The following is a 24,561-nucleotide window of genomic DNA, read 5'->3' on the forward strand; positions in this document are numbered from 1 at the left end:
ATGTACATTTTCATCTGTTACAAAAACTGTTTTGCACATAATAATTATAAAATATTCAGCACAAGCAAAAAGTCCAGCATATGATTAGTAAATAAGTTGGTGTGGTGGCTGATAAGTTATATATCAACCAAAGTAAAAGAAATCAATAAATCAATCAACAAATAATAATGATGATAAAAAAGTGTCAAGTTACCAAATAGTTCCTACAACTAATTCAAATGATAACATAATAATATTAGTTAACCAAAAAAGTTTCCTGAGTCTTAAATATCATAAAGCTTCAAGAAAGCTTTGTAATATTTCAAAGAGAATGTTAAGTTATTTGTTTCTAAGAAAATAAGTAATCTCAATATTGATTTGTTGTACAGTTATGTTGTCACTGTGTGTATCAAAAAAAACTTCAAGTCAAGTTATAATCAATACAAAAAAAGTATGCAAATTTTCTTAATAACCAAACTACAGTAGGATATTTGTATTAATTATATGAACAGATCTGACTCTATGACTGATTTTTCAAATCAGAATATCAATCTCCAAGCGTCAAACTACATAAAATTTCTTCATAATATCAATATTATTTCAGAGCAACATGGATTGAAAATAAAAAAACTCACCCAGGTTTTTGAACAGCTTCTCTTAATACTCTGACAGCATCATCATTGCTCATATTTTCAAAGTTGATGTCATTTACCTGAAGGATCATATCTCCTGGTTCTATCCTACCATCAAGAGCTACAGCACCACTAGAATCACAGCAGAGGTTAGGTTAATCTGGTTTTCATTTGTAATTCATTAAAATATTAATGCCATTGCTATTTTAACCTGTGTCGCCACAGGAATTAAAAATGTCGCAAATTGGTATTCAGATATTCTATTGCAAATATATAAATTTTAAACGAACATTTTGGTGCTGGAATATCACAGGTAGCTCAATATTAAAAGAACAAACAAGTTAACAGTATAATACATGAAAACTCTCCACCTCCTCCTCAAGAAAATATTCCGCAGCATGACTAATCTTCTACATTTATAAAGAGTAAGAACAATGATGCTAACTGACACTAAGAGTTATGAAGAGATAAAAAGGAAGTCGCAAGACAGGATATTGTGATGTGCTGCTATATTTATCAATTTTCGGATTGATGCACCAAAGAAGAAGAGAGAAGAACAAGGAACATAAGCATTCAGTGTGGTTAATTATTTCAATAATTATCCATATTAAAAACAAACATATCAAGAAATTCTTTAGCATTGCAATATGGTTTGTTGTTTCCCCTGTCAATCAAACTGTGATGTCATTTATATTGGATCAACCTGCAAGCAGAGATGCGGAAGCATTTGCCATCAGTAATGACCTTACACAAATTGTTCAAAAGCCGACTGGAATACCAGATAACCCGAACCACTACCCAAATATCCTAGATCTCTTCCTTACTAATGACCACCCCAAATATTTAGTGAATGTAGTGAGCCCCCAGGGTAATTCTGACCACAATCTAGTGCTCATCTTCTCCCCCATGCAACAACGCTTACACAGTCACTCCCACACAAGAGCAGTTTGGCATTATAAGTGCCAAATGGGACAGTCTCCGAGACTATTATGCTACATTCCCATTGTTGGATTATTGTTTCCGGTCTTCCAGTCCAAACATATGCACCGAACGTATCACCAAAGTAATCTTCACTGGCATGAAAACATACATTCCCCACGCTACTCTAAACTGCCGTGCCCTAACTAAACCCTGGTTCTCCAAAAGATGTACCAATGAAAAATCAGGCATACCATAACTGGCTCACATCAAGAACCCCATCCTCCTTCAATGCCTATACTGAAGCCCGAAACAGATGCAAGAAAAGTATCAATGCTTCTAAAACAGAATTTGAACAGGCAAAAAGTAGGAAGCTTGCAGCCTGTCCAAATGGCAGCCATGCCTTTTCGTCTCTTGCCAAGGCAATTGGTCGTAATTTTTGCCCTACACTACTCCCACCTCTATCATACCCAGATGGCTCAATTGCAACATCACCCACAGAAAATGCTATCCTCCTGGCTTCACACTTTGCCTCCAATGCACACATAACTGACAATGGCAAATGCCCTCCAGTCATTCCAACTGCCCAATATCCAATGCCCCCTGTATCCTTTGCCAAAAAGATATCATAACCTGTTGTCTAAATTAGACACAAAAAAGTCTCCTGGCCCTGATGGCATTCCTCCAATTGTCCTGAAAGTCTGCACAATAGAACTGACTCCTATCCTATGCCGTCTGTACACACTCTCTTACTCCACCTGGTATATATCCCAAAGACTGGAAACTGGCCCACATTCAACCCATTCCTAAAAGGGTGACAAATCACCCATCTAATTACCACCCTCTCATTCACTTCAGTCCTATCTAAAGTGATGGAGAAAACCATCAACTCTCAACTCCTACTCTACCTTGAAGGTGCCCAACTATTAAGCAACTGCAAGTACGGATTCCGTCGAAGATGATCAACAGGAGATCTACTCTTATACATCACCCATCGCTGGACAAATGCCATGGAGAAATTTGCCAAACACCAAGTAGTTGCACTTGATATCTCTAAAACCTTTGACCGGGTCTATCACAAAGGCTTACTAAGCAAACTCCCATCATTTGAACTGTCTCAGGACTTCTACAGATGGATTGCTAGCTTCCTGTCTGGACGAACACAACGTGTGATGGTAGATGGTTCTGACCATCCAACTAATGCTAGGGTCCTACAAGGTTCAGTTCTCTCTCCGACCCTCTTCCTTCTATATATCAATGACCTACTTCAGTTGAACTCTAACCCAATACACAGTTTTGCAGACGACAGCACATTATACTCCTCCCTCTCATTTGACAAACCTACTCTACACAACCCACAAAACATCAACCACCACTGCCCTTAATTCTGACCTCCAAGCTATCCTCTAATGGGGCTCAGATATCCTCATCAACTTCAATGCTAGTAATTGCAACTCCAATTCTGTCTTATTTCTCACAAAAACGAACCATTTTCCCACAACATTGTTTTTGATAAAACTCAAATTGCCAGACAAGATGAGATCTCTCTTCTCAGAATTACCCAGCCATCAAGCCACTCCTGGCATAAACACACATCACAACCATTGCATCCTCAGCTTCCAAAAAACTAGTTTTCTTTTTCGCTCAAGATGCTACTTCACCTCTAAAAACAGCTGTTAACATTATACAAATCACAAATCCGCTATCGAATACTGCTTTCACATTTGGAGTGGGGCTCCTAAAAGCTCCCTTTTAGGAGCTTTTAGGATTGATAAATGACCCATCTCTCACAAACTCACTCCCCTCACTTTCACATAGAACGCTTGGTCTCTGCAATTTGTATATTCTATAAACATTTCCATGGAAAATATTCATCCGAAACAGCATCAATAATTCCCCCAATCTGTATTAAGACCATTGAAACACATACCGCTGCCGCCCAACATCCTTTCACAGTACACCTTGAAACTCACAGAACAAGTTTCGTTTCCTCCTCCTTCATCCCTGCTATTGCGGTACTGTGGAATAGTCTTCCCCCGACGTGTTTCCCAAGGAATACAACATACAGGCTTTTAAATCAAATATAAACAAGTTTCTCCTTTCGCAACCCACTAACCATATATGGTACTAACGTACTATTGGTTGACCAGCCAACCTCTCATATATGGGCCCAACATAAAAAAAAAAAAAAATCATCAGATCATTAGATCAATGTCTATATGAACACCATGGGGACTGCCATGTCTCTATCCTTAATAATCTCCATTAAAAAAAACTAAGAATAAAAAGAAACTAACAAAATCCACAAATCTGCAACCACAGAAATAGCTGTATGCTATCAAATGTACCCCCCCCCAATAAAGAAAGTTGAGTATTCTTGATTTTCAAAATAATGAAACTAAGAATATCAGAGGCTATAGCAATAAAAACACATTGTAATGTAATTAGCATCCACTTCCCCTATATCATCTGAGGTTTGGCAGCTTCACTGAGCAAATATGCACAGAAAACTCTCAACCGATCACAACACCACAGACTTGCTATATTTCTGAAGATAGCAGAAATATGAAATGGTCTTTCACCCCATAAACTCATTATTCCTCTTTTACAATGGGTGTGCTTTTAACAGTACTTTTAAACTATACATGCTTATAATTTTTCCCTATGTAAACCTATGATTTTAGGTTTCTTATGTCCTTTTTAATAATATATATCATCATCATCATCTTCCTTATCTCTTTTACCTTGCGGTGTTGAGGGTCCATTGATCATCGGACCTCAATCCGTTTACAGGATTAGGTGGTCAGCCCTATGCCCCGGTATATCCTATGGGCTGTAGTGTTGAGTTTTCAAGGCCAGTTTGCCTGCTTTGCGGGATGAAAAACCCCAGAATAAACTGGGGAAAAACCCTGCTGTCCACGCCCAAGACCGGCTAACTTGGCTATGGCTGAGGAAGATCCTTAAGCTCCTCACGTCGTGGATGGGAATCGAACCTAGGACACTCCTTCCCCAGGCATATGGTTGCGAAGCGCATAGCCACTAGGCCAACCGCGCGGACAATAATATATATATATATATATATGTTAAAGATACCAAGTAATTTTAAACCTGGTTTTACTCCATTTCCCAAGTAAGCAAACAGACTAAAAGTCAAGTTTGCGCCTGCAATTGATGCAAGTCTAACTGATCCCACAGGTAGTGCAGGACCAGGGCAACTCGTGGCAAAGGTGGAACAAGCTCCGATCACTAATACATACATACATACAGGTAGTTCTTGACCTACGACGACTTGACTTATGATGTTTGACCATCGTAACTGCGAATCATTATTATTAAAAATTCTCTAATTTAACTTTGCCACCAGCATATACATACATATATCACATTACTTTTGTATATGCATTGCAGCATCGCCATTAGTTGACAAGCAAAGCCTATCACCAATATGCAATAGCTGCTGGTGTGATTCACCCACTTCTAACTTATCACAGCCTTTGGCATGCTAATTGCTAATCAGCAGTCAAAGTGTTCGTTTCTCTCATTGCAATTTTTGTATCTCGTCGTAACCCTATCATGTCCAGTAAGACAAGTAATGCTACTGATGAATATTCCAACATAAAAAAAAAGGCAAGGAAAGCTTTAAGTTTAGATGTTAAAATGAAGGTCATTAAAGCATATGACAAAAGAAAGAAAGTCAGTGAAATAGCACGAGAAGAAAAACTATTGCATTCAACTGTTTCAACAATTATAAAAGATAAATCAAGAATAATGTACGCAACTAAAGGGGGCAGTTAATATGAAATGCAAAAGCTTTTAATGATATGGATAGATGATCTAATCAACAAGAATATTCCTCTCAGTTTGTTTACCATTCAAACAAAAGCATGCAGCCTATTTGACAATTTAAGGAAACAATAAGAAGATAAATACGGCAAGCATACATTTAATGCTAGCAAAGGTTGGTTTTATCGATTCAAAAGCCGATTTAACTTACATAACATACGAACAATGGAAGAAGCTGCTAGTTCCAATTTTGAAACTGCCGAAATTTTCAAGAAAAATCTAGAAAAAAAAATCTGAAATAAACACATAACAAAAATCACCATTTTTGATATGTGTTTATGGATTTTTTAAAATTTTCTTTCTTAATTTTGTATTTATATGTACATGTGCTAATAAATAATTTATAAATATCTATGTAACTTTATACATTTTTAACTTTAAATTAAATAGAAACCTAATTTATGAAAATTTATAACAGAAATCAAACAAATCAAGAATTAAAAAAAGTCCTCGACTTACGACAGAAACGTTGAAACGGAATCCGGTCGTAAGTCGAGGACTACCTGCACACACACAAACACACACACACACACACACACATATATATATATATATATAGCTTTTACTTGAATTTATATTTGATTTGGCTTTATCCAATTCTAACTCTTATCTAACAATTCTCATCATATTTCATTCATCATTGTCACAAAAGTTTTATTTTACTATTTCAGTATTCTGAATTCTTTTACTCTTTTATTCCATTGTTTTTAGTGCATTTTCACTTCAAATTTTACATTCATTTTTAATATTTCATTCCATAATTTTACATTTTTTAAAATCATATACTTAAATGACTCTCTTCAAATGTATAACAAACCCTAAAAGAAACGCTGCAATTTAATTTCTAAGAATTCTAAGTCAGCTTGCCCTCTTAGAGAACACAGAGGCAAATGTAAGAAAGCTAAACACTGTGTAAAACTAGCTAAACAAAAGTCATTGGAGGACTTTGGCAAGAACACAGAAAATAAATATCAAGAAGGTGGCAAAATATTCTGGAGGTTGTTGAAAATGGAGAAAAGAGTACTGTAAAAGGAATCAGAGATGATAAAGGTGACATGAAAACAGAAGAAAAAGATATCCTTGAAGTATGGAGTAATTACTTCGAAAAATTGCTAAATGAAACAAGCAGTGATAGCACAGTGGTAAAAAACACTCCGCAGGCATATAGTCAGGAATACATATCCATACTTGAAGTAGAAAAAGCCATCAAAGGCTTAAAATGTGGAAAGTTGGTAGGTGATATTCGACCAGAAATGCTGAAGTATGGTGGTATAAAAGTCTTGCAATGGCTACACTGCATAGTTCAGAAAGCCTGGACAGAAGACGAATTCCCGATGATTGGAGTAGAGCTCTCATAGTACCCATATATAAAAAGGGAAATAAAACTGAATGTGAGAATTACAGAGGTATTTCCCTACCAAGTGTTCCTGGTAAGATATATGCAAGTATATACTTGAAAAACGGTCGAGAAGAATTGTAGAAGAAAAGCTCGGTGAAGAACAAGCTGGATTCAGGCCAAATAGAGGCTGTAAGGATCAGATCTTAACTTTATGACAAATAGTGGAGAAATAATGGGTATATAACAAAGATCTCTATTTGAGTTTTGTAGATCTGGAAAAGGCATATGATATGGTGCCAAGAGAGAGAAGCTATTCAATATGCTAGTTATATGGTATCAATGGGGCATTATATCAAGCAATACTTAGTCTTTGTTTAAGTTGTAAGTCAGCAGTTAGAATTGATGGAAGTACAGCAAGATGGTTTAATGTTAAATCTGGTGTGAGACAAGGATGTACATTATCCCCTATCTTATTCATTATCTATATGGATCACATTATGAAGGAAAGTGGTATTAAATATGATATCAAAATTGGAGATGTTAATATCAGCTCTTTGCTTTATACGGATGATGTTATACTTATCAATAAATAAATCTGCTATGAGTCAGCGAGATTCCTTGACTAAATTGAATAACTGTCGTAATAGATATGGTATGAAGGTCAGCAATAAAAAGACAAAGACAATGAAAATAGGCAGAATCATTGAAAATGTCAACTGCATTGTGAACGGAGAACCTGTGGAACAAGTAAAACATTTCACCTACTTAGGCATAATTTTTAGTGAAGATGGTAAATTAAATATGGAAATAGACAACAGAATCAATAAAGCTATAGTAGGAAGTCAATTGAATAAATTCATATGGAATAAGAGAGAAATTAGTCGGAACACTAAATTAGCTGTATACAAGACAGTGTTCAAACCAGTTTTAACTTATGGATCTGAGAGCTGGGTCAGAAGTAAAACACTTGACCAAAGACTAGAGACCACACATATGAGAATCCTGAGAAAGATTGTGAACAGATGGCATCAATGGCAATATAATATTAAAAACGAGGATATTAGGAAAGAACTTGACATTGTCAGCATCCAAGAATGCATTAGCAGAGCTAATCTCAGGTGGTATGGTCACTTAAACAAAATGGGCGACGAAAGATTAGCAAAACAAGTGTTCTCTGCCAGGTTGGTAGGAAAACAACCCAGGGGAAGACCAAGATATAGGTGGATTGATATGGTAAAAAGTGCCTTAGACGACAGAAATATAAGATCTGATAATATTGGAGTCTTGACAAGTAACAGACTGATCTAGAGGAAAATTGTATATAGAAAGTTAGTAATGATGTAAATTTTTCATTCAGTACTATCATATCCTATACACCCCTTGAGGGTACATGGTAGGAATTTGATGATGAATGATTATGAGAATTCTGCTGTTCCAGAAGAGTTAATACTACAAAGGTATGTTTTTAATAAGCTCCACACTAAGCAAAAGCTTGTTTGTAAAATGATTTAGCCTAAATAGCTACACAAATTACAGGTTCAGAATACCACTAAGTTTTCTTTGTTATCCCATCAATATTTAGGAAATTTTAAGTCACTCATAATAATTACTTGTTTAGTATCATCATCAGTAATATGGCAAAGTATTTCATCATTCACAGTAATTGAACTGCAACAACACCCAACCATATATTTCATCCTGTTCACCCATATTTTACACCAAATAGTCTCAGACTAACTGCTGCATGGATTACTAAATGGTAAACAAATTGTTCAGTCATTAGTAGGGAATGTTTGATAAGGCATGAAGAATAAGGTGTCACTTCTGGTGTTATGTTAATTTGTGGACTAACTCCAGAATATTGTGGCCATTTAAATTGCACATCCATTATGAGAATAAGGAATGACAAGCAAAATGAGAGTATCAAAGTCATCCTGGGATACAGATGCAGCATACTGTAATAAGAGGTCCAACTAAAAAGTAAATGGCAACTACCTCATGTCAGCATTGGAATGAACTTTTTTTGATGCTGATTTTATAATGAGTAGATAAAATGATATCAGAGGTATTCATTTTATCTACTAATGAGTCTGTAGGAATTTCCTCATATTTTTGTGGTGAGTGTGCTCTCATTAAATAAAGGATTCTCATTTACATTATTTTAGTGTGTCTTCAGAAGTGAGGGCTGTATTTATTTTTTCTTTCATCCACTCTGGTGAGAAGTGGACTAAATCACAGCCTTCAGAGGTGATGTAATTATGAGAAGGGTAGGACACTTATGCATGTTAATGCTCCCTTTGATATTTTCTTTTTATTGTCACCTTCTCAGCATAAGAGGCTTTTCCACTATCTGAGACAAAAAGAGAGGAAGATGAATTTGAAGTATTTAGAATATTATGAATTCTCAATGTAAATACAGCCATGGTACCATATATCAGCCAGTTATGGGAAAGTGCAAGAGAAATGCCACCGCCCATAAGACTGCTTAAGTCTTAACATTGGTAGTGTCAAGGGAGTGGAAAGATGGCAAAAAACATATTGAGGTTTTAAATTATCAACCAATTAATATCTCAGGAATGGTGGTTAAGGTATTGGAAAAGCTGGTTAACAGAAAATTCAGAAACAGGCAGATAAGAATATGATACTCTATGGGGGAGCGCATGGCTTTGTGAAAAGGGCAAGGATCTTGTATCAGTAATTTACTCATTTTCTACAATAAAGTGCTCAGATGGATAAGGAAAACAACTACACCATGATACTGCTGGACTTTTCAAAGGCATTTCACAGGATACTGTATGGAGCCTATTCCCTGTTGCTCCAACATAAGTTGGAGCAACAGGGAATGGGCATGAAGCTGGTCACATCACATGGGCAAGAGGATGTCTTTTACCCTAGTATGCAGTGATCCACATTTTTTTTTTTTTAAAAGGGATTGCAACTTGCAAATCATTAACACCATGCATTCCAGCCTACCATTGAAGAAAGTATATGCAGGCACTTCAAATGTTCATGTCTTCTATTATTGCAAATAAGAGTTGACTGTGAATGGATCTTTTCATTATTTTACAGTAAAATGAAGAGAGAAATAAGACAGTCATCTGATGATGAAGACTTGTCTTTTCTGAACAGACTAATTCCCAAGCCACAGAATAAATACCAGTGGAATAGAAGAGCAGGAAAGCACAAAACAGGAATCAACTCCAGAGCACAAACTGGAAATAGATAGAAAAGATAGATAAATAAGATCAGAAGAATCATTTTGGGAAAAATCAATATGATTTTTCCCAAAAAAAAAGAGATCCTTCTCATCTGTTTATAGCAAAAACTCAACAGGCGTACTGAACAGTGTGTGAAAGTTAGAACGTTTACCAAGATAATCAAGAATTGGAAGAAAGATGTCCATAGATAATGAAGTAATAGAATTATGATACTAGTTTCATACCTTTGAAGTTTTCAAGATTATTTTTGAATGCTGAGAACTTAGTTAAAGATTGTGACCTGTACTGTATACAGAAAAGGAAGCTGGAAATACTTGAATCATGGACAGTCTTGGTACATGTGGATAATAAAGATTTTTGTGGAATTATATGAACTGTTTTGCAGTTCATATAGCTACAAAAAAAAATCTTTGGATCAAAAAATTGAAAACAGCAATCTAACCAAAGAAATGAACAGAAAAATCACGACAACCTTGCTTAAAAGTAACATTTATAAGACTGGACTAAACAGAATATGGTAGTGTTGGATCTTACTTCTTGTCAATCTATACTTTGGATCCGACATTTAGTTATTACGATGTTCTTAACCTAAAAAATAGTTGCTAGTTGATTTCTAATACAAATATAGAGAAAATTTATATTTATAGACTGTGCCACTCTATATCTGAATTAGTTCAAGAATTGAAGATAAATCAACCCTCAACTATTTCTCCTTAATATATATACTGGCTGAGTATATTTAACTAACTTAATTCACCCGCTTTGGTTAGAATATTTTATGAATGGTGCAGTAAAAGAGATTCAGGCAAAATACAACTTTTGATTAACAAAAACAAGCATTTAATTTTATAATCACAAATTATACACTTAAGTTCAAATCACTAAACAAGTTATTATAAACACTTCAGCCTTTCTGATGATAAAGTCATGTAAACTCAGACAATGGTAATTCTGTTATCTGTAATACAGTCTTCTCACAGTTCCTTTTAGCTATTTAATAAAGTTCCTTAAAGATCATTCGCATCAATATCTCATAGTTCTTTAAGTTTTAAATACAATAAAAATTGCAGCAATACCTCTTCACAAGCAAACACTTATAAATTTACACCTTAGCTTATTTCCGCAATAGTTACTGTTAGTATAAGGAAATTCTAGGATGAAACTCTCACACTTCTCTGTATAGGAATATTAACGGTTGGAATAATCTTACCGATAATTTTTTTTCTTCATAAACTTATGCACAAACATTTTTTATAACTGTAAACACTTAAACAGTATACAGCACTCATTAAAATAATTCTTCTAAGCAATAACTGTCGGTCACAATACACATAAACAAACGTTGTTGCATAAAGTACTACTGATCACTCATGAAATAAGGCAACACACAATAATTCCTTAACTTGAGGTTTTATATGCACAGTTGTTCACTCTTCCAGCATTCAATTAATTCTTTAGACACTACAAGTCTAAACACAGCTATCGGTAAACTCCAATTTTACAGCCTCTACTTTTCTCTAATAACTCTGTGCTTTACTTCAAGGTTCTGTATCTCCTTGAAAGGTTGGCCCTGAAATTGAATCTCAACTCAAATATCGCTAGTCTATTTAGTAGTCACTCAGCTGTCTTACATAGCTATAATTGTTATTCTACAACTTATTAGCTAACCGCCTCTCGACTAGTAGACTTTATTTAGTTGCTTGAGTGACTTGCCGACTCGCTATTGCGCACTGTGATTCCCGAATGCTCCGATTCCAACCTAATGCCAATCATCTCCTTTCTCTCTCTAATCTATCTCTTAATTAATTAATAATTTCAGTGTTCATCGCTTATATATCTGTTCTTCCCGCCTAAATTATTCTTGTGATTTCTTTCTAAAACTCTTTTCAATAAACCTTCTCCTCACGTGGTGTTCCAAAAACGTGCTCACTCACTTACATACATTTCCATGACAACCAAACAAAATATAATAAAATTGAGGTATTGCATAACGCTAAACTTCTACAAATAGGAATAAATAAAGAATATTTATATTTCAATTAATGCGCAGTTAAATTATCAAATACAAGTTCTTATAATATTAACATAGTAATAATTAAAATAGCTTAATAATATTTAATACAGTCTTATCACTATTAATACATATATCTTTGATTAAATAATTAGATATTAGACAAAATTAAAGTAGTTATATGAATATTAAATTGTAAAATAAGTTGTTTACATTAAATAATATTTACAAGTCTAGCCTTTGTGATGGAAGATCAAGTTGGATTCTGAAGCGAATAATAATTACTCTAATCTCTACATAATCAGAATCCAACAGTAGGAAAGGGATGATAAATTCCAAGAAATTATATGTACATAAAATTTGCAACAGCTTACCTTAAAATTAATTTTGAAATATTAAACCCAATACTCACCCTTTCATTATTGAACCAACATAGATCCCACCATCTCCTCCCTTATTTGACTGTCCTACAATACTAATTCCTAAAAAGTTGACGGTATCTAGAAAATATATAAATTAATATAATGTAGGTCATTAATACTAGTCTGAACAAACATCAGCTTTTCCTTACCATGATAATCTTAAATTGCCATCATCTGAAACAATTCTTCAATTGTGACTTTCATACAATAATTATAAGTCATGTAGAAAAATGTTCAGCAATTTTTCAAAAGTTTAAAAATTGTAAAGAATTCAAATAAAAAATAGAAACTTACCTAAATTCAGTGTTACAGTAATAATATTTAAAGACATTGTGGAATCTGTAATACTACTAATAGAAGATGTCTGAAAGGGAAAAGGGTAAAAAAAAAAAAATCTCAACAGTGGCATTTTCAATATTTAATGTCTATTATCAAATCAAAAACAGTTGAAAGCAAATACAACTTTAAAACATATTTTACATGACAGACATACTTATATTTAACCACATCAAACAGGCTGCTTATATTCAAAATGCATAGGCTACCCAAGTAATTATCATATTCTTGCTATATAGCATAGACAAATCAGAGCTTTACTGAAAGTAAATCATGTGCCTCCATCTGGAAGGCAGGCTATTATTTTTTTATTTTATTTACTTATTTTATTTTAAAGCAGCTTTATGTAAGCAGTTCAACTTTCATAGCAAACAGAAATCATGTAACTGTGTGACACTGTGTTTTGCCTGGTGTTTCAGAAATTATAATTTCACATGGAAAATGTGAAATATTATATTAACAAATGAAGACATATCTAATTATTAGAAACAATAAACTGAATACACAGCAAAAATAATTCTTTCTTTTTTGTTGCTGCTGCTCTTTTATCCCAATTTCTAATGTTTACTTTTTTTGATATGTGGAATGGCAGGAATGAAAACAAAATGATTTAAAACTGCAGAAATAAATACGATGAAAAATTAACATTAAAGTAGTAGACAATTATAAGATGGCAAATTCACTAACATAAAAAAAAATAATTTTTAATGATTGCAAAATTTTTTGGTCCAGCTATGAATGTTAAAGCAGTTAAGGAGAAAATAAATACGTAATAAAAATTAAAGTTAAAAAATATATAAGTGAATCTATTGTTTCTATTCCTGTTACAGAAATAACTGATTTTGTTGCTTTAAGTGTATACAAAATAAAGTGCAATATCTTTCAGATATTGCACTGATGGGAAGTCATTAGCCTCTATATACAAGTGGTCCAGTAGTGAAGTGACTTCACGTGCAGACTTTGTTTGCTTACACTTGGATAAAGGATAAAAGATGCCAAGAATATAACTTCTTAGCATATTTAATTTACATTAAGAAATGTGGAGAGTCAACTAGGGCTTCTAAACCCAAGTCAAATCCTCACCTTCACATGATGAGCACTGTTAATTGGTATTTATTGTATACAAGGGACTTAAAGACCAAATTGAATTCTGTATCAGCTTAAGCCAGAACTAAGCATGATCATGACAGTACAACATGATGGAATTTCCTGCTGTGTAAGGCATCCATCACCTGGATAAAGAAGACCCATGTTGTTTTCATCAGGGAATCAGGATGAACAGTATAAGTCATCAAGTGGAATAAAATGTCAACAGAATTGAAGATAAGCATGGAAAAGAAGTTGAACTGGCAAAAGAACCAGAAGTACACATGATATAATTAGTGTTACTAAAATGAAGAAGGCTAAAACAGGTGAGATCCTGCTAAATAATAGGTATATGATGTTATATTCAAGCAACAGTGAAAAGAAAAGGAAGGAATAATGATAGCATTCAATGCTACATGAAGACAAACTTCTTGAATGGCAGGTAGTTTCAAGTAGAGTTATGTGGGAAATTTTCAAACTAGGAAATTGGACATGAACTTATTCTTGCCTAGTCCCATAGAAGGTTCTCCTAAGGAAGTGAAGGAATTTTTTAAGTCATTAAAGAAGGCAGCTGAAGGAAAATGGAAAAGATGCTTGTTGGGGATCTAAACAGCAGGGTAGAAAATGAAATATTTGGGGAATATTTGGAGAAAGTGGCAAAGCTAATAATAATGGTTAGTGACTTTTAAATTCTTCAGGACATGGATTAGTCATCGTTAACATGTTTTAACATAAAGATGTGTGCCAACTGATGCAAAGAGAAGACAAAAAAAGTTCCGACTATTATTCGTAATAATGGTATCTTCAGGCTAGTTCAAAGTACAAGAGTAAATGAGGGATTTGAAACTGAAAGAGATCACCACTTAATTTTAAGCAGAATAAAAATAAATATCATATCAAAAATATGATATTTATGATATGTAAGATGAAAAAAATATGTAAGAAAATTTCAAAAAGAATTAAAGCTGAGCAGTTTTTACAGGTAAACTGTAGAATCAACTATACAAATATTATTATAGAAAACACCAATTTATTCAACTAGGGAGGTGTGGTGATGCCTGCAAGGATAGAAAACTCAGAGCTCCATGAGGGATACAAGATGTTAAAGAGGCAGTCCTGGAAAAGAAAGCATATCAGAACTTTTTTTAGCAATTAAGCTGGCAGATGCCCTATGAGAATACAGAAAAAATGTAACAGAGCTAAACTAAGTGTAAAAGATTGGCTAACCACAAATCATGGAAATACTTGGTAAGAACACATAAGCCAAATATCAAGAAGGTGGAAAAAATGTTCTGGTGGATTTTAGAAAAGTTTAGAAATATTCTGGATATCTGGAGTATTTAGTGTGAATGACTGCTAAATGAAACAAGCAATGACAAAACAGTGGTGGAAGAAAATATCAAGAGGAATACAATCAGGAGAACTTATCAATACTTGAAGTAGGAAAAGCTATCGAAAGCCTGAAATGTAGAAATTTGATGTTTTAAGGATACTTGTGACATAAAGATTGAATAATATATGCATGTAGACACAAGAAAGATATTTAATTAACCAAATATTTTGGTCTGGAAATAGCAGACCATCTTCAGTGGCACTACAAGAACAGTTTTAAAAAAAATACAAGGTGGAATACTAACAATAGATCATTTAAAAATAGAACAAGCCGCGTGATGTTATATCACTAAGTATTAAAGGGAATATTTCTAAGCAGAGACATGATTGAAATAAAGATATTAATTAATAATATTAAATAACATAAAATTAATATGAATTAATGAGTTATCCTGATTAGACTTTCCCAGATTTTTGATATAGATGTACAGTCATTCTGATTCAGGTTAGGACGATGGAGTAAGGCCTCTACACTTTCTTTGAATAAACGTTCAAATTTACAATGGGATCTATGTAAGAGGCGAGTTTTTGACCAAAGGATGTTGTGGTTAGTTTCAATCCCATGCTGAGCCAATCCAGATTTTTCAGGTTTGTTGTGATGAATGGAGGATTGATGTTCTTGGATTCTTTTTTCAAGAGAACATCCAGTTTGTCCAAAATAGGAGAGATTACAGTTGCAGGGAATTTGATAAACTCCAGGAAGAGATATAGTTGAGCGTTTGTCTTTAGGAGAAAGACAAATGCTCAACTGAAGAAATATGAGTTAACAGCTACGTATTAACCTATTAACAAATTATCTTCCCATTTTCCTTCTCCTAAAGACAAACGACAGCAACCCATGAGATGGGTGTGTGTCCAGCAAAGAAAAATACCCAATTCGTGACGAGCACGTGACTTCCGCGTGGCGGCAACCTACCGTAGCAGAAAGGTATCCCCTCACAAAGGACGGATGAAAGAATCACGACATCATCACATCAAGGTGGCAATGTACTGAAAACTTTTTTTTCTATGTAATAATTAGCTTTGGACAAAGGAAGAAACAAGATTTTGATTAGGAGGAAAGAGAGCTTTATAGTGACCATGTGCAATGACTTAATTGACTGTATTGGACATGCTTGTCAGATTGAAAATTTCTTATTTGCTTAACTAGTGATTTAGTAATGATATAAATGATTTGTCTTTGACATGTTAAACTTAATTGTAATCTCTTTGACCATTTAATAAACATGTTTTTCTATGCAAGCCTGAGTTTTGTCTGAGCATGAGACTGATTTTACCACTCATAAAATTATGGATCTATGCACAAGGGGAATATAAAGGAAGCTAAGAGCATTTAGGCCACGACTGTATGCTAAGATTATTTTAAGCTACTTAATTCTTTTAACAAGGTTAGGTAACACTTGAACTCCGGGAAGGTTTCTTTGGACAAGAATTTTTTGTCCTAAAGCTCTGATTGGCGCAGCTAAAACAAATATTGTCAGAGTTCGAAAAGGGAAACAGCGAGATAGTTTAGAGATTTATTCTTAGTTGGCACAGGAGAAATAATAGTAGGGAATTTATAGGAAATCAACGATGTAACATGCTTCTCGTTTTTCTGAAAAACACAGGGAAGTGATCGCTACCACATACATTCTCTTCGACTTTCCTTGTGTGGAAGGAAGGCAAGAACAGATTGTAATATGTATTGATAAATACAAATTGGTATACAAATGAAAGAAAGTACTGCTAAGAGAGGTGTCATTATCATCAAGATACACTCAATAATCCAGCCTCTCTCATTAGCATTTGCACAATCACAGAGAATAGTGTGTCTGCTGAAGTTACCATAAGAATGGGATAGTGAGGAGGAAGTTGTGCTACACAGATTATTATTATTATAATACAGGTATCTCCATGGAATCAGAAGACATATCATGGGAGACCCACACTAACTCTTTTACACAAAATACAGTAACGTACCGTTTATCCACACTTCAGAACACAGACTCTTCAATTATCCAAACTCATTGTTCAGATAACTGAAAGGTCAGATAAACAGTAAATTATTGTACCTATCATACCTTTGCTTAAACTCATTCACTGTCAGAACACTCACAACTAATTCTGGCAATCCATTCCACTCACCACTATCCAAATAAAAAATCTAGTCTGCACACTGCTACTTACCACACAACTTCTAGAAGCCACCCTTAGAAGTTTCCTTTGTGTCAATCTTATCCTATCGTTCTGATGGGCCGCGTCCCCTCCTAATGAGGGATTACTGGCGTATTAATGCAGCTGGTTTGCCACTTCTCTGCTGCATCCCCCTAAGGGTGATATTCATGACTGTATCCGTGTGTGTTCACGGAACCGGTTTGCCTGCTTGCAGGATGAAAAACCCCAGATAAACTGGGGAAAATCTTATAGAACCTCTTTAATAACTTATAAGTTGCTATCATGTCCTTTCTTTTCACTATCAACTAAACTTTGCAACTCACAGGCTTTCAACCTATCATCATAGAGAGCATTCTATAGACCTGTCACCAATTTGATCACTCATCTACCAATCCTCTCCATCACCTCCTGATCCCCCAAGAAATCCAGTCAAGATATGGCTGAATCATAGCCTTATAAAGAGGGGATGATAACCTTCCTTAAAGTAATCCTTTAAGTTATTTTGCCAACTTTTGCAATACTCCCTCTGAACTTCAACTCTCTATCCACCATTACCCTGAAGTCCCTAACCTAATCGATTTTCTACAATCCAGTACCAACAATTTGATACACAGTATGCAGCCTTTTCAACCCAAAATGCATAACCTTACATTTTGCAACTTTAAATTGACAATCTTTATCCTTTGCCTGCAATGCCAATTTATTTAAATCATCCTGCAGGATATCTAAATCACTCACAACACCTGTCAACTATTGCCCTCCCCATTCTATGCATCATCAGTAAGCAACTGAATATCACCCCTATTAAATCTTTTCCAATATCATTAATATAAAAATTAAAGAGTAGTGACCGTAGTACAGAACCCTAAGTACTCCAATGGTCATCCTCGTTCTCCTAGATTCCACTCTGCCACATACTAATCTCTGTGTGTCTTGTCCTCCATTCATGTTACCAAACCTAAAATCCTCTAACAAAAAATTGTTAGAGGATTTTAGGTTTGGGCAGATAGTTCATTGGAGGCTATCTGCCCAAACCTAAAATCCTCTATCTTCTAATTTTGCTGGTTGAAGTTCTTCATCTATCATTCGTCAGCAATATCCCACCTCCTGTCCCTCTTTCCTCCCTATAAATACAATACCCTTTATATTCTATCCCTGTGACTATATTATTTTCTGTCATCCAAGTTTCACTGATGCCTATCATTTTTGGCCAAGTCAAGCTGACCAATGCCAAAAACTCCTCTCATTTATTTCTGATATTTCTGGAAATCAAGAACATGCATTTCAATATCCACTTGGAACAACAGTTTTTCCCTTGTGCAATGTCATAACCAACCCATTCGGATTTGAAACCTGTGAAACTGCATTCAGCAATGCCATTCATTTCTGTATACATACACACTTGTTTGTCTCAGTGGTGGATGAATCCACACTTGACTACATCCACTATAATATTTCTAATTTCCCTAATTTTGCACTTCCAGTTTCTCATTGAAACACTAAGGAACTCCAGACCATTCAAATGAAGTCCATCAGGCATATACAAATCTTTTCCTCCACAATCTTCTCACTTACTTTATCAAGTATAATCTTTAAAAAGGTACCTGTGGCATGACTATAAACAATAAATTACATGATGACCACAGTAAATTAACTTTAATGAAATGAAAATACAGATATTTCATACTGAAAATAACAGTAGATCATCAGTGCATAGAAACAAGGAAATCAAAGAAACAGGAATTATACAGCAGTCAGTGGTTTGATTTACTTGTTTCTATGCACTGATGATGTACTGTTATTTTCAGTCCAAAATATCTGTACTTTCATTTCATTAAAGTTAATTACTGTGGTTATCATGTAATTTATTGTTTACTTTACCAAGATCAGTCTGAATAAATTCAGAACTCAGTAAGCATATGAAACAACATAAGGAATTCCAGTGAGAAGAAAATGGCTACAGCTTCTACAGTGGTGCTAAATTGGACATACTGGAATGGTATTGGGTTGCCCATATGAATCAAAACTTCTACATGAACTAGGCAATCTCCAGTTCCAGTCCTCAGTAGGTTTTAGACAGAAACAAACTGATGTTTCAGAAGGACCTTGGAATATCAGAATTTGTCAGAATCCATAACAGTTCCATTGTAGGAATTTATATTACAACTGGCTAAGTGTACTTGGCCAATTTCAAAGAGGCTGGGGTTTATCTTTAGATTCCAGGATGTAGGAACAACTACTGTTCATCTCCTCCTTAAAAGATTCTTATTACATCATCTGGTAATGTTTGATATCTGTTACAGTTTCTTTTACTTCAGTGCATACAGTGGCATGTCTTTTTTTCCTATATAGAGGTCTGAAGGCTTTCTTTAAATGATGCCTCTCCCCTAACTAGAGGGTGGTGATTTAGCAGGATCATTTTAGGAGCTGTTTCAGGAGTGATGCCATACTGGTTAATGTTATTAATATGCTCAGAAAGAGAAGTAGACAAGGTCATATTCAGATATGCTGTCAATGTGAGAAAGTGAGTGAAGCAGGTTTGTGTCCCTTTTAACATTTTCTTTACTGTCAACCTTCTCTGCACAAGAAGAACTGTGACAAGCAATGACTGTACTTGGAAATGGAATGCCAGAGATATCCTGGAAGCCATACCAGCACCACAGTATCCCACTTACTATGGAACCACATATGGATGCCGACTTCAGAAAGACTTTGCTAGGAAGTGGAACAGCAGGGCTACCATGAACACAAAGTAGCCACAGCACCATACAGATCCTCACCTACCACACAGTCACATAAATGCCCACTACCACAAGTAATGACTATGCCAAGTAGAATGCCAGGGTTACCATGGATACCATACTGGCACTGTTCTAGTAACCACCACTCATGGTCCAGGATGTGCCTCCTGGATCATGAGTGGTGGTTACTGGAACAAGACGTGTCTCCTGGTATTTCATATTCTTCTAGGATTTCCCATAGTTTTTCTCTGATAATTTTGTCAAATTTTGTTTCGAGTCTAGTCGGCGACTAGAGGAAATTTTTCTAAGCCTTTTTTCGACCGGTTCCCGAGTTAGTCGATCTCTGGCACGGGCAAGCAGGTTTTTCCTCCCGGAAACTCGGGTTTTTCGTCCTGTAAACTCAAGAAAATCGACCGTAGAACCCACATTATTTCAGACATTAAATATATTGTGTTAGGGTTAAAGACCACGAGATGGCGGCACATTTGAGCCGTCTCTCTTCACTGCGTACCGCTTAATTAGTGATAGTCTTGGGCCATCTGTCTCTGATTGGGTACCAGTGGAGATTGAACTGCCCACTCAGTCTCCAAAAGTTAGATAGGGCTAAATGGCCTCGCCTACTCCCGTATATACGGGAATAAAAAGGCGTTAGCTGATTTTTTTTTTTAAATTTTGTCAAATGCTTTGGTGTAATCTATAAAAGCTACATGTGTTTCTATGTTCATTTCTCTGTGTTTTTCAATTAATAATTTCAACGTAAATGCAGAGTCTATGCAAGACCTGCCTTTTCTGAATCCATTTTGCTCTTCTATTAATTTTGCATGTACTATACGTTTAGTTTATATGCTAAGATTTTTACATATACTTTATAACAGGTACTAAGTAAGATGATTCCATGATAATTGTTACAATCAGATTTGTGTCCTTTTTTGTAGATGGGAATAACTATTGCTTTGGTCCAATCTTGTGGGCATTTGCCTTCTTTCCAGATCATATAAAAGTTAAGTAACCTGAGTGAGAATTCAAGTCCTGCATATTTGATAAGTTCCAAGTTTATATTGTCTTCTCCTGGAGCTTTTCCTGTTTTGCTTTGGGTTAATACTTCTGTTAATTCTACTAGAGTGATGTTTTCCAAGTTATCAGAGATGTTTACAAAGGGCCGTTTTCTGTTTTGAATGTTTTCATCATACCATAGAGACTTACTGAAACACCACCGACACTTTCAGGCATGCCCACTAGCTGACTAATATTGGATCGACCATCTAGGACCACCTATCTTGCTGAAGTAGGGGCCAATGTAGTGGTGAAACTAAGAATCATGTATCTGAGGATTTCCATTTAATATTCCATAATAACCAAAGAATTCAGAGTGTTTGGATTATCTAGTAAGCAAATAAACAATTTCTGTGATACTATGAATTTTTTCTCCTTTATACAGTTACAGACCAGAAGTTTCAGAACCAAAGCAAACCAGTGCCATGTGTGAGCACCAATTTTTGAACTAGTGTAAATTGTAGTCCTTGGGGAAAATTTTTATGAGGGGAGCAGTTAAGAGAACAGAGAAACATGGAATAAACAGCAACTGAGAGAAACAGGTTCACTGGGTTAGCAACTGTGTGGGAAATGATAGATGCCAGTTCTGGACAGTGCTAATAGAATTATTCCCTGTAGAAAAGGCAAAAAAGCAGAAACAAATTGTCTTACTTTACCTTCCACATCTGTTTCACACATTTACAGCATAAACACTAATTTAAATAATGTGCATCACCAGGGCTACCCTGGTGATGCACATTGATTAGGTGATCACCACCTAATATTCAAGCTGGACCTCCTGTTTATGACAACTTAAAATAGCACCTCCAACAACTGCATTCCATCCTCTCCAAATTACACACTATGATTCCTTCCAACAGGATTCCAAAAACCATTGAAAAACCAAGCCTTGGATGCTGAACAGAAATTTTGAATAGAACAGGGACTGATGGCATTCATTCCAATATGGATAATTTCTGTCAACTTCATCAGAGCAAATACTTGGACTGGGAGTGCATGAGTTCCAGAGGTTATCCCACTTGTTGCTCTGTGATGCAAGATTGAAAGTGGGTAAGAGTAGAGCATTCCACCAGAGATAATTTTTCTACAAGATTACAAACTTGAGTTACCAACAGGAAAAGTGACCTGAAATATCTGGAAGATGAACTAGTTAAATAAAGATCTAGTATTAGATGCATATGGAGGATTATCAGTATTCTGGCATGCAGATGGAAGATTTATATTAGGTCAATGCTAACAATAAATATTTCTCATACAACTTGGTCAGTGGAAATGAAAAAAATTATACAAAACACTTGTGCCACAGCAATAAATGTTGTTTATTAGCCACAAATATTTCAATTCACATATCACCAAACATCATCAGTATCAATCGCTTACTGTCTTGAAAAGATACTGTAACCTTTGCTGCTACGTAGTGTTTACCAAGTTATATGTTCTTGCAACTTGTCTTATTTTGGTTAAAAGGGATGATTAGTCAAAATGTATTTCAGAACACCAGAACCAAATTTCATAAATCTAGCTTGACTCGACATTGAATTGACAACACTAGTCAGAGAATCCAATGGGATAATACCCAAATCTTGCATAACTCTAATTATAAATTTGAACATTTATAAAAAATGCTGAAGTCTTAATCCATCAGCCTAACAATTCATAACTGCCTTTTTATTAAAAAAAGTTTAAGAAACTATTATCCTTGATTGTATTAAATAATATTTTATTCCGATAGTGTTTTTATCCTACTAATATGCAACTGCATGTTTAGAATGATTATATTGTAATGCATGCATTTTTCTGTTCTCTTGTAATCAAATTTCTATTATTTTTTTCAACACTGGTGGTGTTTTCGATGATATGTAAAAACAAAATGTTTGTGATTAACAAATATTTTTTATTGTAATATTACATGTTTTGCATAAATATAGAAGTTAGTTGGCATTATGGACATTAAATCACCAAAACAAGATAGATGACTGCTAATTCAAATTTCACACGTATGTCAAAATAATAATTATTTATTTTTAATTATTTAGTTATGAATACTCCACAGGTTTCACTATATAAGAAAGGATGACTTAGCTGTTTGAAAGTTACACTGCAGGAAATGAAGCTTGGAGGATAAGAAAACAGAGAGATCAGAGTGATCTTCAGAATTAGGGGGGGGGTGGAAGAGACAGCAGATGAATGATACACGATGGGACAAGGAAGGGTACTACATCACACTATTTTTTTTTTCCGCATGCACCACATGGTGGAAGAGATCACACAAGGGTATATGTTGGGCAGAAAAGGTCAATCATGGTTGAATATAGCTACTATTTGGTTTGGTCAAAAACAGATTCCATTTTAGTGCCTCTAAGTGGTAGGGCACAGCATTTATGCTGAATGCAAGCAAAGTGGATGGAAGCAATGTTTTCTTCCACTTTGGTAAGGTTTTTTGATTTTTAAGTTTTTTTACAAGTTTAAGAGAAGTTTTTTTTTAATGACAATGACATATTTATTTGAGATCTATATCATGCTGTTGATGCTTTAGAAGTGAAATAGAGTGTAGAGACAGGCAATGAATAAAGTGCAATTCAGAGACAAGTTGCCCATACTGAGAGCTTTAATGGTGCCTCCACACATACCACATGGCCTTCTTCCAGGCATGATCTAGGAGTGTAGGTTGTAGCTGGATTATATACTATCTGACAGCTAGTCTATTGTTACTGTATCCCTGAAAGGAGGCAATTCGAATTCAAATCTCTACAGTACGTTGCATGAACCTGAGCATCACTCACATCATGATGTTTGAGGGGGGGGGCTAGAATCTTGCTCTGGACAAAAGATGACATAAAGAAATGCTAATGCACTGCATCAACTTGCTGAATCAATGTATCAAAAAGGAAGAAATATGGAAATTGTAAAAATTAAAAAAAAAAAAAAAAAACTAAGAAAGATGACCTTGTTAATAAAAGGTTGAACTGAGAAAGTCAGGATATAAAGAGAATTTAAAAAGTTCAAAATTAATGGTGATTATCAGAAATTGCAAGTATGAGACAGGAACTTAAAAAAAGATTCTAAATATTCGGTACTCCATGACATGACATGAAAATATCAAAACTGAACATGTAAAAAGGCAATTTCTGAGACAGAATTGAGGGTTTGCATTTTTTCTTCTTCTTCTTTCCATTTAAGTAATTTCTCTTTGGTGGTAGTGTTTAAGGCAAAATGAAACAGAATGGTGCAAACATGAAATACATTTGACGACGGCTCTGTTAAGTCCTGAACACTGAGAAAATTCACTCAAATTTATGAAATTTTTTTAACAATTCATAACTTGGCAGTTCTCTGTATGTTCCCCATTTCGATTTAGATTCCTTCCTTTACAATTAAGCTTGCTTTAGTATACTATCTAGCAAATGGTTTACTGAATTTTTTTTTTTTTAATGTGC

The 24,561-nt window shown here is 34.9% G+C and overlaps 1 protein-coding gene across 3 annotated transcripts in view; it reads right to left on the reverse strand.

Moving 5' to 3' along the window:
* Window positions 1–24,561, reverse strand: part of dsh (Segment polarity protein dishevelled) — a 423,724-nt gene that overhangs the window by 224,584 nt on the left and 174,579 nt on the right. For all 3 annotated transcript variants that reach the window (XM_090392005.1, XM_090392004.1, XM_090392003.1), the window contains exons 8-10: window positions 12,657–12,726; window positions 12,353–12,440; window positions 615–743 (exon numbers count right to left, since the gene is read on the reverse strand). In XM_090392005.1, the coding sequence (XP_090248131.1) occupies window positions 615–743; window positions 12,353–12,440; window positions 12,657–12,726 (287 nt within the window). The remainder of the gene's footprint in view (window positions 1–614; window positions 744–12,352; window positions 12,441–12,656; window positions 12,727–24,561) is intronic.

This window comes from Typopeltis vanoorti, chromosome 4, assembly GCF_054136105.1.
Source record: "Typopeltis vanoorti isolate ZY-2024b chromosome 4, IOZ_Tvanoo_1.0, whole genome shotgun sequence".
In the NCBI taxonomy this organism is placed as follows: Eukaryota; Metazoa; Arthropoda; class Arachnida; order Uropygi; family Thelyphonidae; genus Typopeltis; species Typopeltis vanoorti.